Raw genomic sequence first — 14978 nt, forward strand, 5'->3', positions numbered from 1 at the left:
TGGAGCCCCGAGGTGGCCGTCTGGTTTGCCGGGCGACGGGGGCAGGCGCAGAAGCCGGCTCCAGCGGCTGCGCCGCTCGCTTTGTTCTTTTTCGTCGTGCTCAATGTTGCTGTTCAACCAGTACAATCGGGGCTGCGTGCGCTCGTCGTCGACAAGTGCCGCACAAGCCAGCAGACGGAGGCGAATGCCTGGGCAAGCCGCCTCAATAACATTGCGAGTATGATGTCCTATCTGGCAGCTGCGACGGATTTGGCAGGAATATTTCCTTTTACTTCTACCCACGTACAGGCTTTGGTGGTCTTGAGCATCGCCGTCATCATAGCCTCCTTGGGCGTTACCTGCTGGACCGTCGCAGAATCCCCAAAAACTGAGCTTGCACTCAAAGGAGGAGTGACGAGCACGGGTGCAAGAGCTACATGGAGAATTCTCTCTTCCAGATTGCGGCGCATATATTGGGCCCAATTCTTCTCGTGGTTCGCTTGGTTCCCTCTTCTCGTACACATTACAAGGTATGTTGTTTTCCACGTTCATTGAAGCAAGATGGCTTACCAATTGCGTTAGCTTAGTAGCCTCGATGAGTGAGTACTGTACCATGTAAACATGGCATTTTTTTTATGCTGAAAGATATCATAGACTGCCCCGTTCCGACTCCAAGCAGACTGCCAGACACGGGAAGAACATGTGAGGCAGCTGGCGGTGCATCGGCTCTATTTGGCCAATCCTGTGTTGCACTATTGATGGCATTTATCCTGCCTGTGTTGACGAGCAGGGCGTCCTCCTCCAAGGGAAAACTGGGGCATCTCTCCGACCATGGTTGCGCAGATTCAAAACTCAAAGTTCTCGAGGCGTCGTGGTTTGCTTCTCAGATGCTTTTTGCGGCGCTACTTTCCACCTCGTTCTACGAGTCCCGTATCATCACAGTACTATCCGTTGCTCTTACGGGAGTATGCTGGAGTGTGACGCAGTGGGTTCCCTTCGTCCTGGCCAACAACGAAGTCATCAGGATCGAGGAGAGCAGGAGGCTTGCGGGGTTGGAATCTTGTACCGGTGCCCTGCTTGGCGCACACAACACCTTTATAGCCCTTCCGCAGATACTGGCGACAGGAGTATCAAGTCTGTTGTTCGAGATACTCCATGCTACGGGACTTTCTGATCCTCTTGGCGATCTTTTGTGGGTTTTCTCCATGAGCGTTGGCATGTCTTTGATATCCGCGTACCTACTTTGGAGGCTGGAAAAGGACGGTGTCAAATAAACCAAAGGAACAAGGCTATGATATTAGTAAGAAAGTAGAGTTAAGGAGCTACTTGCTAAATGATAAACATGAGCTTGTAAAGCAAAAAGTATGGAAGAAGATTGGGTGATGAATGGTTACAGTGGTCAAAACAAGTTTATAACTCCAAAATTACGTAACAATGCCAGTCAATTAGTTGGTTTCAAGAGTAAGTAACCCAGGTTATATTTCTATTTTTTCTTGTCTCTCGGTGTGTATCTGCACGCCAGCCGCAATTCGCTCGTATTTTACGCGCAGGCTATTCGGCGGCTACGGTCAGAAGCTTGCGCGCAACATCGGCAGATATGGAGGCCACGCTATCACCTTTGAGGATTCGCAGCACAGGCACATCCAGGTCCAAAGCCTTATGGAACCAAGCGCGGATCTCAACAGCGATAAGAGAGTCTAGGCCGAGGGAGATGAGCGACCGGTCCGGCTTGACCGAGTTGGGCACCATTTGAAGCATAGTCTCCAGACCGTCGGCAAAGGCAGCCTCAATGGCGGCGGCGGCTTCCTTCTCCGGTATGCCTGCGCTTAGCTGGCGCTTGAGGAGATGGTGCTGGCGCTGTGAGGATCCCGAGCCCGAGGAGGCGGCTGCTGCTGCTGCTGCCGCCGATACATGACGCGAGTCAAGAATGTAATGTGCGAAACGGGGGTTGGAATAGAAGGGCGGACGGACAGGGGCTTGGTCACCGTCGTCGACGAAGGGGTCGATACCAGCAATGATGTTCCATGAGCGGCCGTGGCAGCGGTCCGGGTGGCTGTTGGCTACGGCCTCGGCGAAGAGATGGTGTAGGTCACGTTGGGACATGAGCTTAAGCGAGAGCTTGCCCAGGTGCTCTTTGAAGCGGCGGTCGCTGCGCGCGACGTAGCCGACGTCGGTGATGAAGCCAATGTGCATAACAGAGGCGGGCAGACGGGACCTACGCCGGCGGGCGCACAAGCCCTCCATGAACAAGTTGGCGGCGTGGTAATTTGCCTGGCCGGCATTCCCAAATACACTGGCCAAGGAGGAGAAGAGGACAAAGAAGTCGAGTTCCGGGCCGTTGGCGCCAAACACTTGGTCGAGGATGGCGGAGCCGGTGACCTTGGGTGCCAGCACCTTGTTTAGCGCGTCGGCCGTGAGATCAGAAAAGAGCTGGTCTTGTAGCACCATGGCGGCGTTGCAGACGCCTGCAATGGGCGGAAGCTCGGCGGCGATGGTGGCACACACGCTGTCGACGGAGCGCCTGTCGGACACATCCATACGGCACACGCGGACAGTGGCTCCGAAGTGGCTCGTTTCCGCAAGCCAGGCAGTGTCGACGGTGGCATTGCGGCTGGTGAGGACGACGTGGCGCGCACCATTTTCGAGCATCCATGTACAGAGGGAGCGTCCCAAGTCGCCGGTCATGCCGACGAGTAGATAGGTCCGGTCTGGGCGGAGCAAGCTCTTGGTGTCTAGGGGCCTAACAGCCACCGTCATGTCGTGGCGTGTCCAGTCGACAATGGTGGGGTAACGGCGGGTGGCGCAGACTGCGCCTGCCAGGTCCTGCACATGGACTGTAGCGGGGGGTGCCGTCGAGGGGGCGGGCGTGGTGTTGAGCACTGCGGTGTAGGCAGCACTGAGCACGGTAGCATCCAGACGGGAAGGGTCGAGATCAGGCTCACTGAGCTGGTGGACGGTTGCGGCGCGCGGGAGGCTGGCGACAAGCGCAGGTTGTGGTGCTGGGCCGAGGGCGATGAAGCAAGCGATGTCGTGCGGCACGAGTCGTCGCAGCGCTCGCTCGGTGCCATGTAAAGGAAGCGAAAGCCAGCCCGCGGGGACGGCTGTCGTCGTGGCAGTAGCAAGCAAAACGGTTTTGGCTGCTCGCCGGGCTTGGCTTGCGATGGCAGCGCCAAGGCCCTCTGTGCCGGGCTCATAGACCAGGGCGCGGCCGTGGGCGGGTGCATGTTGGACAATATGCTGGGCAAGCAACTGCGTGGCCATGTGCAACAGCAGCGTCGCATCCGCCGGCGCCGCTGCCTGGCTTGCACGAGGCACGATGAAGACGCTCGGGGCCTCGATGGAGGTTGCGTCGACATGGGATACGGTCATGGCAAGTTCCGCCGCGCCCCGGATGCGGCCCATGGACAGGAAGCAACGCGTGCCCAGTGCAATCGAGTAGTCGACGTCGACGACGCGTGCGCCTTCAACGGCGGCCAAGGGCGTTGCTTCGCGCAAGCCAAGCGCGCCGTTTGCGCCATCCTTGGCGCCGAGCTCAACCCGGGCGGAACTCTTGGCAACACGACGCAGGACGGGCCGCCGCCTAGCCGTCACACGATGGTTCATGGCTTCGTCGGGCACGATGCGAGGCACCCACAGCCCGTCGCCCACCAAGCGCAGTTCTGGCTCCATTGTCCACCGGGCTTGCACAGCGTCGGACCGACCCGCAGCGACGAGGCGCAACAAGACGGCGGCCACGGAAGCCGGCGAGGCATCACGTGCACTGTCGATGTCGAGGAACTGCAGCGCGAGATGGGGCAGCTCCGCCGGCAGTGAGCGACCGAGACCGACGACCATGTTGGACAAGGGATCCGCACCAGCGGCACCGCTCGTGAGCCACAGCACCCGGCGTGCCTGTGCAAACAGCTGCTGCAGCTTGCGCAGCCGGCCGTCGGTCATGGGGCTGGCCAAGAGCGGCGCATCGAGCTCCGTCAGACAGAGGACCGAGGGGAATGCCCCCCCGATGCTGTCGAGGTCGGGGTCGAGGTCGAGCTCGTCAATCGTGTCCACGACGACCGTCTCACTCCACTGCGTAAGCAGCGCCTGCACACGCTGCCTCAACCGGGCCGCAGCCGGGCTCGCGCCGCCGACAACCAGAAGGCGCTCGCCTGCAAAGGTGAGCGACGCGGCCAGCGGGTCCCGCACGACGGCCACAGGCTCGTCGACGGCCTGGGTGACCATGACGGAAAAGGTGTGCTTGGGCAGGTCCGCAAAGTCGTACGTGACGGCGTCGACTCCAGAAAAGTGCGCACGTCGCAGCAGCCCATCCCACTCGCTGACCGACACGCCTGGGTGCAAGCGCCGGCCGTCATCGACACCGAGCCACCAGCCAGGCAGCGCGCCCATAATGTACGTTGCTGCCATGGCCTTGCCCGTCGCCTCCATGAGGATCAGATAACCGCCAGGCTTAAGCAGCGACCGCGTGTGCTGCATCGTCTCGGCCAAGTTGCGCGTCGCGTGCAGCACGTTGGCAGCGACGATGACATCGTACCCGCCCTCGTCGAAGCCCTGGCTCGCAACGTCCTTTTCAATGTCGAGCACGCAAAACGTCATCTTGTGCACGTCATCGGCAAACTTGTCTGCCGCGCGCTGGAAGAAGCCCGACGAGATGTCAGTATAGGTATACGACGCATAGCGCGAGCCGATGCTGTCAAGGATGCTGCGTGTTGTCCCGCCAGTGCCCGCGCCGATTTCCAGAAACTTTGCGCGTGGGTACTTGTGCGCCAACTGCCGTGTGACGCGCGCAATCGACGCATTCAGCCGCCGTGCAAAAGCTCCCTCCATGTAGAAGCGGTTGAGCATGTCGGCTTGCATCATCACTTCGAGCATCTGCGTCTTCCCGCGCACCACCGACACCAGCTGCTCACTGATGGCAGCCATCAGTTGTAGCTCAATCTGGCCGGGGAACTTTGTGTGCAGCTCGTCGATTGTTTCCCGCGTGTCCTCCAACCACGCCTCCTGCACCACGGCGTTTCGCCCGCACCGGATGTCTTCCAGCATGACGGCAATGGCCTCGAAAAACCGTTGATGGTGCCAAGCGAACGTCTTGATCTCCTCGGCTGAAACGCTGCCCACGAGGTCCCGGAAGTACAAGAGGGCACTTCTTTCCATGGTGTCGATCAATTCGCACGTCTCAACGTCCTCCTCATTACTCTCCCCCACATCTATCGCCCCACTAGTAATGTCCATCTCCCACACCGTCCGTGAGAAGAGTTGGTTGTCTTGGCCAGGTGTGTCGTCGGCAAGGAGCTTCCAGCATAGGCCTTCGACTTGGATGCTAGTGGCGGTGCCCGAAGAATTAAGCACGTGGACATCGCCCATCATGTCGGATGAGGCCAAGTAGGTGACGAAAGCGTCGATATCCGTCGCTGCGCCTGGGCGTGACAGTCCTCTTGATTGATTCGGGTCCACGATGAGACGGTGCAGCCTCGTCGGCAGAAACAGCCTTTCAACGGCATGCGTAGTAGCCGAGGCCAGCGGGATGAGATTGGCTTGGAAGGCGAGGTCTAAAAGGGCTGGATGCACCAAATACTTCTCGACTTCGTCGTCGTCGTCGTCGTCCTGGCCCTGCCAAGTAGCGGTTGTTCGTGCGTGGTCCTGACTACGCTCAGCGCGAGTGAGCCCCCGGAACAGGCCTTGATAGTCGAGGCCTAGGCTCTCCATGGACGTGTAGAAGCTCTTGGCATCTACCACTGACATTTGACAATCAGTAGGCTCGACGGGTGGAAGGCCAACATCACGCTCATCTCCCACGTGAACGATGATGCGGCCGCTTAGTGTCTTTCTCGAGGCCCCGGATGCCTCGTCTACAAACGTGTAGCTGCTGAACTCGGCCTCCATCACGTCCTTTTCTGCACCGGCCTGGTTCAATACTTTCAATGTAAACGTCGTTTCAATTCCAGGAGAGCCTTCTTCGAGGACAATCGAGTGGTGAATGGTTACATCCCTAAGCTCGATGAGTTTGACAGAGCGGCCCGACTTGAGATACTTGGACGCTTCAATGGCCATGGTGACATGCGCAGCAGCCGGGAACAAAACCTGGCCCTTGAAGCCGTGGCCACGCATCCAGCCCAACTCGCTCAGTCGTAGGATGTTACGCCACCGCATCTCATCATCAGTATCGTCTGGAAGCCTACGTCCAAGGAGCTCATGTGGAGCGTTCTTGCGGAGCCGGTAGTTGCGAGAGATGCGCCCCTCTTTCCAGTATACCTTGTCATGGTCCCAAGGATACGACGGGAGGCCCTTGAACATCCGTGGAGTCGCCATTTCCGAGGCAAATGCTCCATCGTAGCCCTCAAAGTCAACAAAAGAAGGGCCGAGGGTGACCCATACCTGACCGAGGCCGTGGGAAAAAGTCTCGATTGCGTCCTCGCCACGACGCAGCAGACCGAGGTAGGGTGGACACGAGTCGAGCACCGACTTCAGAACCTGGGTTACGGGACCTTTGAGCGCGGGATGAGGTCCCATCTCTATTACTACCTCAAACGGGCCACCATTCCAGATGGAATTCTCGACAGCCTCTGCAAAAAGCACTGGCTTCACCATATTGTCGACCCAGTACTGCCCTTTAAGCAAGTCGAGCTCGCTGCCCTCCATCACCGCGTCTCCTCGCACGCTGGAGCACCAAGTACAACTGGGATGCGGCTGGTTAACGGTGATGTTGCACGCTTGTAAAGATGCCAGGTACGCCTCGGCGCATGGCAGCATGTGATGGGAATGATACGCAGTATCGACTACAAGCTGCCTGGCGAACGTCTTCTCGGCGTCGAAATGCGCCTTGGCTTCTTGCACGGCATCAATATCACCGGAAATGGTAACACTAGAGGGCGAATTGCTTGCCGCTGGGCTGATGCGTCCCGCCCACTGTGGTTTTGCGCACAACTCAGCCGCCGCTTCGTATGATATGGCCACGGCGAGCATGCCTCCCTGCTTTCCATCGGGCCCACAGGCTAGACTTGCGTGGTATCCTCTGTAGTACGCAATGGCCATGGCATCTGCTGAGGAGAGAATACCAGCGGCGTATGTAGCTGCAATCTCACCGGATGAATGACCAACCGTAGCATTGAAACGAACGCCCGCAGCGGTAGCGAGGTCGACCATGGCAATTTGCAATGCCGTGCATAGTGGCTGGCTCAGCAAAGCCTCGTTCAGGCGTGAGGTTTCTTTGGGCGCCAGCAGCTCTTGTTTAAGAGACCACGAGGGTGGATCGGGTAAAGCAGCCAATACAGCCTCGCTGCGTTCGATAGACTCGGCAAACAGTCGGCAATTGTGAATTAGAGACGCGCCCATGGTGGCCCACTGAGCACCTTGGCCTGTGAAGACCCCAAGGACGGCCGGCGCATCATCCGGGTAGAGGAGTTGTGGACGAGAGCCAGCGCTACTGGGATCGGCAGTCTCTACAAAAGCATCCATCTGCTGGAGAAGAAGGTCGCGTGATGGGGCTGAGAAGATGTGCTTGACGTCAAATAGGCTGCGCTTTTTCCGAACGAGCCATGCCAGATCGTCGAGGCGTAAGCTTGGGTTTGACCGTATGTGCTGCGCGTGCTCCCGAATCATGGTCACCAAGGAAGAGGACGAGCATGCGGAGAAGAGTAGGGGTCCATGAAGAGAAGCTTGTTCTTCTTCTTCTTCTTCTTCTGCATCTTGTCTCACGACGGGCTCAGCATCGTAACTTTCGAGGATGGCATGAGCGTTGGTACCACCGAAACCGAAGCTGTTGACGCTGGCTCGTCGGCAAGATTCTGAAGTCTCTGGCCACGCCATGCTAGACTGAAGGATCTCGAGATTCGAGTAGTAGGGCTCGATGGCCGGGTTCAGTTCGTTGAAGAGCAAGTTGGCGGGAACAGTGCGATTTTGAATGGCAAGGGACGCCTTGAGCACGCCGGCCAGTCCAGAACAGCCCTCTAGATGACCGATGATGGTTTTTATCGAGCCGACGTACATCTTGCTTGAGCCCTCATGCTTCTTTTCTGCTGGGAAGAAGGTTTCAGAGATGGCCTGTGCCTCAATGGGATCTCCGGCTGGGGTGCCTGTGCCATGGCATTCGAAGAATTGGCAACGATCTACCGTTGGATCGAGGCCAGCATTGTGATAAGTGGATCTTATGAGCTCCGCCTGCGCTGAGGCACTAGGCATTGTTATTCCCTTGGTGCGTCCATCCGAGTTGACCCCCGTCTCCCGAATCACGCTCTCGATGTGGTCGCCGTCAGCTATAGCGTCGCTGAGCCGCTTAAGGAGGACTGCTGCACAGCCTTCTCCTCTTGCGTATCCGTCTGCCGTCTTATCCCACATGCGGGATCGAGAGTCCGGTGAGAGCATATGCAGTTTTGACTCTGAGATGTACACTGCGGGATCGAGGATTAGGTTTGCGCCAGCTACTATGGCTGTCTTTGATTCGCTATTCCGCAAGTTCTGCACCGCCTGGTGCAGCGCAACCAAGGAGCTTGAGCATGCCGTGTCAATCGTCATGGACGCTCCCTTGAGGTCAAAAAAGTACGAGATGCGGTTAGCGACGATGCTCCGAGCTGTTCCTGTTGCGGCATATGTAGGCAGGATTTCTGTATCACGCATCTGGAGGTCCCACCAGTCTGCCGTCATGAGCCCCACGAAAACAGAGGTCTGCGAGCCGCGAACGTCGTCCACCGAGCCCGCGGCCTCCATCGCCTCGTACACGGTTTCGAGGAGGATGCGCTGTGCGGGGTCCATGCTCTCTGCCTCGAGAGCGTTGATCTGGAAGAAGGGGGCATCAAATGCACGGATGTCCTCTGAAAGAAGGTACGACTTGTTCTTGACGTTTGTGCTGCCGTGGAAGCTTCCATCCTTGTTGTAAAAATTGGAGAGAACCAGTCTTTCTTTGGGGATATCGGTCAACACATCCCGTGGTTCTTTCAGCAGATCCCACAGCTTCGAGGGCGACGAGGCGCCGCCTGGAAACCGGCATGCCGATCCTATGATGGCGATGGGCTCTTTCACGGCTGCCATGTTGGAAATTTCGCGCTTGAGGATAGACTAGTAGGTACTCTGAAGGCTGCTCTGCACCTTGCTTGAAAGATGCAACAGGAAATAAAAAATGAAATATCGTCGAAACTTGGCGTGTAACAGTCTAACAACAGACTACAGCGGTACTCTAACCTTGCTCTTTTAAAAAAAATGGATATCGGTGCGTGTCTATTAACAAGTTCAGACCCCAAAGCTTCCGGAGGAGTCCTTTCGGCTTTACGAGAATCGTGCGGGTACCGACATGGTACGAGTAGTAGAGCTGGAAATGCCTCTTATTGGCTGGAAATGCGTGCGGCAGCCAGGACATGGGGCACCAAGTCGTTTTTCTGTTCGGCTAAAAAAGAAAGATTCCACAAAAGTAAGCTAACCGCCTTCGCTATCCCCGCAAAACAGTTATCCGAGCGGGAATTATCCGCATAAAACTTCCGTCTCAAATGGGTCATTTGACAGTCAATCCATCTAATAGTCTTTTCGTCCTTTGCTTCGCCTTTTATCCGCCGGAGGTTTTTTTTTCTCTCTCTCCCTTGATATCAAACAAGTCATTTCTTCAAATCGAAACCAGCGACTAAAATCTCGTCTCCCTCTCCGCCCCTACCCCTCTTTCGGTCTCGCGTCGTTCTTTCGTGATCCTGTAGACGGCGACAATGTCGGCCCTGTGGGAGATTTTGGAACGACTAGAAGAGCACGCTGAGATGATATTTTGTCTCACCCTCGCCATCTTCTCCCTTGTAGCTATAGCTCGGACGGTAAAGCTTTCGGTCGCGCGGGACAGATTCTTGAAGAAGAATCTCCTTGGTTCCTTGAAATTGGTGAGTAGTACATATATTTATGCGCTGAGATATTGTTTTCCAAAAGTCATTGACTTGGGTGGGAAGAGAAAAGTTTAGCTGCATAAACACTTATTCTACTTGTCCGACTCTTTTTATAGTTACTGTGAGCGACGCTGAAAAAAGGTGTTATCTAGGTATCTACGGGCGTATACGCGCTATCAAGCACACTCACGCTTCTTCTCTTACTTTTCCACGACGACAAGGAGAACAATGGCGTGATAGCCATGGCATATTCGCTGTGCTTCGCGGCTTGGTGCATCTGTGTCACATCTAGAGTAGGGCATGTGAAGACGGTGCGGCCTAGTCATTTCCTGCAATTCTTCGCGCTCGTGCTCGTCCCATACCAGGTGTATTGGGTGCAGAGGATCAAAGGCTACGACAAGGCGCTTCTGAGCGCTTCAGCATATGTCCATGCGATTGCTTTGGCTTTGTGGATGTGTTGCGAGTCGTGCAACAAGAGGCACCTCTTTGTGTCTGAAGCTGATCTGCGCTTGTCGGCAGAGGAGACGTGTGGCTTGTTTGAACTCAGACTGTTTTGGTACCTCAACTCTCTCTTCTTGAAAGGTATTTCTTTTTCTTCTGCTCCCTTGCCCTCCCCTTGTTCTTCTTGGACCGAGTTGTTGACCGAGCATTGTAGCGTACCGGAACACCATCGCACTGGAAGATGTGCAAAAGATTGATGCGCAGCTAGTGTCAGAGGACATACTGGAGCGATTCAGGGTCCGCTGGTCGCGGCGCAGCAACCAGTCAGGACGCCATGCTCTATTGCAGTCTATATTTGCAGTTCTGTGGAAGGAAATGTGCATAGCAGTTCTTCCCAGGTGAGTCTCTGACTTTTCCACTAGAATGCCAGCACCATAACACTTTGAAGGGTACTGGAGCTCGGTACAATATTGACTCAGCCTTTCCTTATATCCGCAATGCTGGTCCAGATCCGCGACCCAGAAAGCGATTCCCATGTGAGGGATTGGATGATGCTTGGAGCCTTTGCTGGGAACTTCCTTCTCTCTGCCATCTTTTCCTCGTGGTACTCGCACAGCATTGTTCGCTTCACAGTCAAGCTTCGCTCCCTTCTCATCTCTGCCATCTACGACAAGGCACTTCGAGCGAATAGTCGAGACGCCGACGTCGGCTCCGCAACCGTACTTATGAACGTCGATCTAGAAAAGGTTCTAGAGGGCATGAAGTTTGTTCACGAGATCTGGGCAGTTCCAATTGGCATCGTAGTCTGCTTGTACATGCTATTCAGGAATCTGGGCTGGGCCTTTGTGGTGCCGCTGGTCATCGTCATTCTAGCGGCTGGCATGACGTGGGATATTGGAGATAACATGACTGCACGCAATCTTGATTGGGTGACCAGAACGGAGCAACGCATCACGACAATGTCTAAAATAGCCTCGTCCCTCAAGGAGGTTCGTATACTCGGATTGACTGAGAAACTTCACAACACCATGACTACACTGAGAGTCGACGAACTGGTTGCCTATCGGTACGTTTTGCCACAAAAAATCTACAAGTAATGTCTGCAAAATTCTCACTAACCTCTTTTTTTTAAAAAAATTTTAGTTCCACATCGAGCCTCTGGACTTTCGTTGTTGGTAGTGGTAAGGTTTCCAGCGCTTCGGGGCCTTGTTTGCGATTTGACCTAACATATTACAGGTTTCGCAATGTTCCCAATCATGATTTTTGGCACGGTTACTGTCGTCTCCATAACGAGCCTGCGGGGTGGAGCTCCTCTGGACTATGACGGGCTCTTCACCTCGCTCTCTGTGCTCAAGTTGATTGCGTCTCAGATGCTGCCAATGCTCCAAGAGATGATAACTTTCCAGGGATCGGCAGCATCTCTCGATCGGATGCAGGCGTATCTCGTAACACAAGAGCAAGACGAAGACATGGGCTACCTTGAAGAGAGCTCAAGGCCATCTGAAGACTTTCACATTGCTAATCCCGACGACTTTGAGCTCCAAGAGACTTGTTCGCGGCCTACACGCACTAATACGTTCTATATTACAGATGCTTCTTTTGGATTCAGCTACGCACAGCCATTGCTACATGGCATAACCCTCACCATAGAAGACGGCTCATTCACCATGATCATCGGCAAAGTTGGCTCAGGGAAGTCACTAATGCTGCAGTCGCTCATAGGCGAGATGACGAAGCTTGAAGGATTTTTCGAGCCAAGCCACGCCCCCGTCGCTTATTGCGCCCAAGCAGTCTGGCTGCGCAATGTTTCTGTACGAGACAACATCCTAGGAGAGAGCTATTATGAAGAAAGCTGGTACAAGGCCGTGGTCCACGCGTGCGTGCTCGAACAAGACTTTGCAGAGCTGCCAAATGGAGATGCAACCGCGGTCGGATCTAGTGCCATGGCTCTTTCGGGAGGGCAGAAGAATCGAGTTTCCCTTGCGCGGGCCCTCTACTCGCGGAGACGTGTAGTCATTGTCGATGACATTCTCTCCGGGCTAGACAGCACCACGGAGAAACTCGTCTTCTCGCGCGTCTTCGGCCCTGAAGGCCTACTCAGGCAAATAAAATCCACAGTCGTGCTTGCCACGCATTCTATCCGATGGACCGCAAAGTCGGACAAGATTGTCGTCATGTCCGAAGGCGGCATCGTTGCCCATGGATGCCACGAAAGCCTGTCGCAAAATCCTGCATTATGGGAAACGTTTTGCTTACAAGATGATGAAGAACAAGTTTCCGCGGAGGAGCAGAAACCGCTCGTTCACAATGCTACTTTGGCGACTGAAAAGAACGAAGCAGCTGACATTGCGACTGTAGCTGCAGTAGAGACAAGAGATTACAGGCGAAAGGGCGAGGCTGGGACGCTGCTTTACTACCTTGGGGAACTTGGCAAGTCGCGTACGGTCATTTACCTTGTATTGATGACCTCGGCCTACACCTTGAACGCAGTCCAATTCATATGGGTGCAAAAGCTTCTAAAGGATAGTGTTTCGGTTGTTCTCTTTTGCCGGAGCATCAGCATATTCACCGCCATCAGCCTGGTGGCTTTTTTCCTTGTTGGAATCTTTTTGACCTATTTCTTCCTTGCCCTTTGCCCTCGATCAGGCCTGCGTATGCACGCAAAGCAGCTCGCCGTTTTCATGAAGGCACACTTTACTGCAGTCGTTACCAAGGATGTTGGCGACATTGTAAACCTGTTTTCTCAGGACACCGTCATCGTAGATAGACTCCTCCCTATCTTGTCCCTTAACATCTCAACAGGTCAGATACAGCACCTTGAGCAACTTAGAACCGCACTGGCTGACGCTATCCACAGGCTTTGTCGAGCAAACTAAAAACGCCATCATTCTGACCGCCGCGACTCCACCTATCTTGTTCGTCATACCTTTCTTTGTCGCCGTTGGGTATGCAGTCCAGTACTTTTATCTTCGTACATCGCGCCAACTCCGTCATCTGGACCTGGAGGCCAAGGCACCACTGTGCACCAACTTTCTCGAAACGCTTTCAGGAAGTGCCACTATCCGGGCGTTTGGCTGGTTTGCGCCGTTTGAAAGCCGAAATAGGAAGCTCTTGCTCCAATCACAAGCGCCGTATTACCTCCTTCAGGACACCCAAAACTGGCTAGCATTAGTCCTTGACTTGATGGTTGCTGCCATCATATCCATCTTAGTGGGCCTGGCACTTGTATTCCGTGCCAAGATAAATCCTGCGTTTGTTGCACTTGCTCTTGTTGGAGTGGTAAGTCAAAGTCGACTACGATGCCCTTTTCTCTTCAGTCGAGAAATGATACTAATAATCCGTAGATGGATCTAGGCTTTGGTATACGCATCTTAGTTCTCGCCTGGACGGAAGTCGAGACAGCAATGAGCGCCGTCACCCGCATCAGGCGTTTCCTCGACAACACCAGTCAGGAACCCGTCTCGTACTCTGACTTTTCTGATTCGCGCTGGCCAAGACACGGCGCTGTTCAATTCCGCAACGTCTCCTCTTCCTACACGCCTGACACCAACGTGCCAGCTACTCTTCGCAGTATTGACTTCAGGATTGGCGCCGGCGAGAAAGTAGGTGTCTGCGGTCGCACCGGTAGCGGCAAGTCATCGCTTATTGCCACCCTTCTCGGCCTCATGCACCAAACGACTGGCGAAATACTGATCGACGGCATCTCAACCACAACACTTCCACTATCCATGCTGAGGACAAGGACAATCTCTCTAACACAGGAGCCCTTTTTTCTAGAGCAGAGTGTGCGGGAGAACCTGACACCATGGACGCACACATCTGGCCTTTACAATGACACGGAAACTGAGCAACAAAGTACGACGCCCTCGGACGATGATATGGTTTACGCATTGCAAAAGTGCGGCATCTGGGAGAAGCTAGAAGCAGCAGCTCCGAAATCCGGGTCGGGACTCGCAGTCGACTTGGCGACGGTGGACAGCTTGCTTAGCGAGGGCGAAAAACAGCTGTTTTGTTTAGCCCGAGCCATCTTGCATCCGGGAAAGCTCGTACTTTTGGACGAAGCCACAAGCCGGTGAGTTCTTGGCCCCAATTCTATTGCCTTATATCCTACTCCTCCACACCAATCCCCTTGTCGATCCTTTGTGACATCACTCCAAGTCTATTTTATTGCTTCTTTAGACTAATCACGTTTCTGGTTGCGAAAAAACAGCGTCGATGCCAACACCGAAGCGCTTATGCAGGAAATCCTCCGCACCGAGTTTGCCGATAGAACCATCATTGCCATTTCCCACCGCCTAGCTGCAATCATGGATTTCGACCGCATCATCGTCATGGATCATGGCCGCGTTGCCGAAATCGGTTCTCCCAAGTCCCTACTAGCTACACCGGGGAGTTTGTTCTCCGCATTGGCCAAAGCGCAGGAACTTGTACTCGGGAAAGAAGGGCGTTAGAGCGCACGATTAAAGTGTATCAAGTGTTCTGTTCAAGTATATATACATACGCAGGCATCATGTACGTAGTATTAGACTAGCTATTCTCGAAAACTATACTCTATAACCTCGTATCGTTGTAAGCTGTTATGCAAAAGCTTCGCGTCATGCACGGTAGGGTATCTAGCTAGCTAGTAGAACACGTCGGAAAAGATATTTTATTAAGCCTTGTTCATTCATGCTCGCTATTCTTAATGCTTAAATAATAGACAATCGAAAA

The 14978-nt window shown here is 54.5% G+C and overlaps 2 protein-coding genes across 2 annotated transcripts; one reads left to right on the forward strand and one right to left on the reverse strand.

Moving 5' to 3' along the window:
• Positions 1-1418: 1418 nt before the first annotated feature.
• On the reverse strand, positions 1419-9099 carry ACET3X_007197 (uncharacterized protein). The gene has a single exon (XM_069453411.1). It carries the CDS (start codon positions 8995-8997, stop codon positions 1531-1533), a length of 7467 nt encoding a protein of 2488 aa, XP_069305965.1. The 5' UTR covers positions 8998-9099; the 3' UTR covers positions 1419-1530.
• A 1666-nt stretch (positions 9100-10765) lies between these two features.
• Positions 10766-14719, forward strand: ACET3X_007198 (uncharacterized protein; the record flags this gene model as incomplete). Its single annotated transcript, XM_069453412.1, has 6 exons — positions 10766-11334; positions 11412-11449; positions 11505-13070; positions 13126-13547; positions 13613-14340; positions 14479-14719. The coding sequence occupies 6 exons, from the start codon at positions 10766-10768 to the stop codon at positions 14717-14719; spliced, it is 3564 nt and encodes a 1187-aa protein (XP_069305966.1).
• Between the last annotated feature and the right edge of the window lie 259 nt (positions 14720-14978).

Source organism: Alternaria dauci, chromosome 6, assembly GCF_042100115.1.
Source record: "Alternaria dauci strain A2016 chromosome 6, whole genome shotgun sequence".
NCBI classification, from domain to species: Eukaryota; Fungi; Ascomycota; class Dothideomycetes; order Pleosporales; family Pleosporaceae; genus Alternaria; species Alternaria dauci.

Excerpts from the sequence above, each read along its gene's own strand:
- ACET3X_007197 (XM_069453411.1), bottom strand. The coding sequence starts at position 8,997 with ATGGCAGCCGTGAAAGAGCCCATCGCCATCATAGGATCGGCATGCCGG.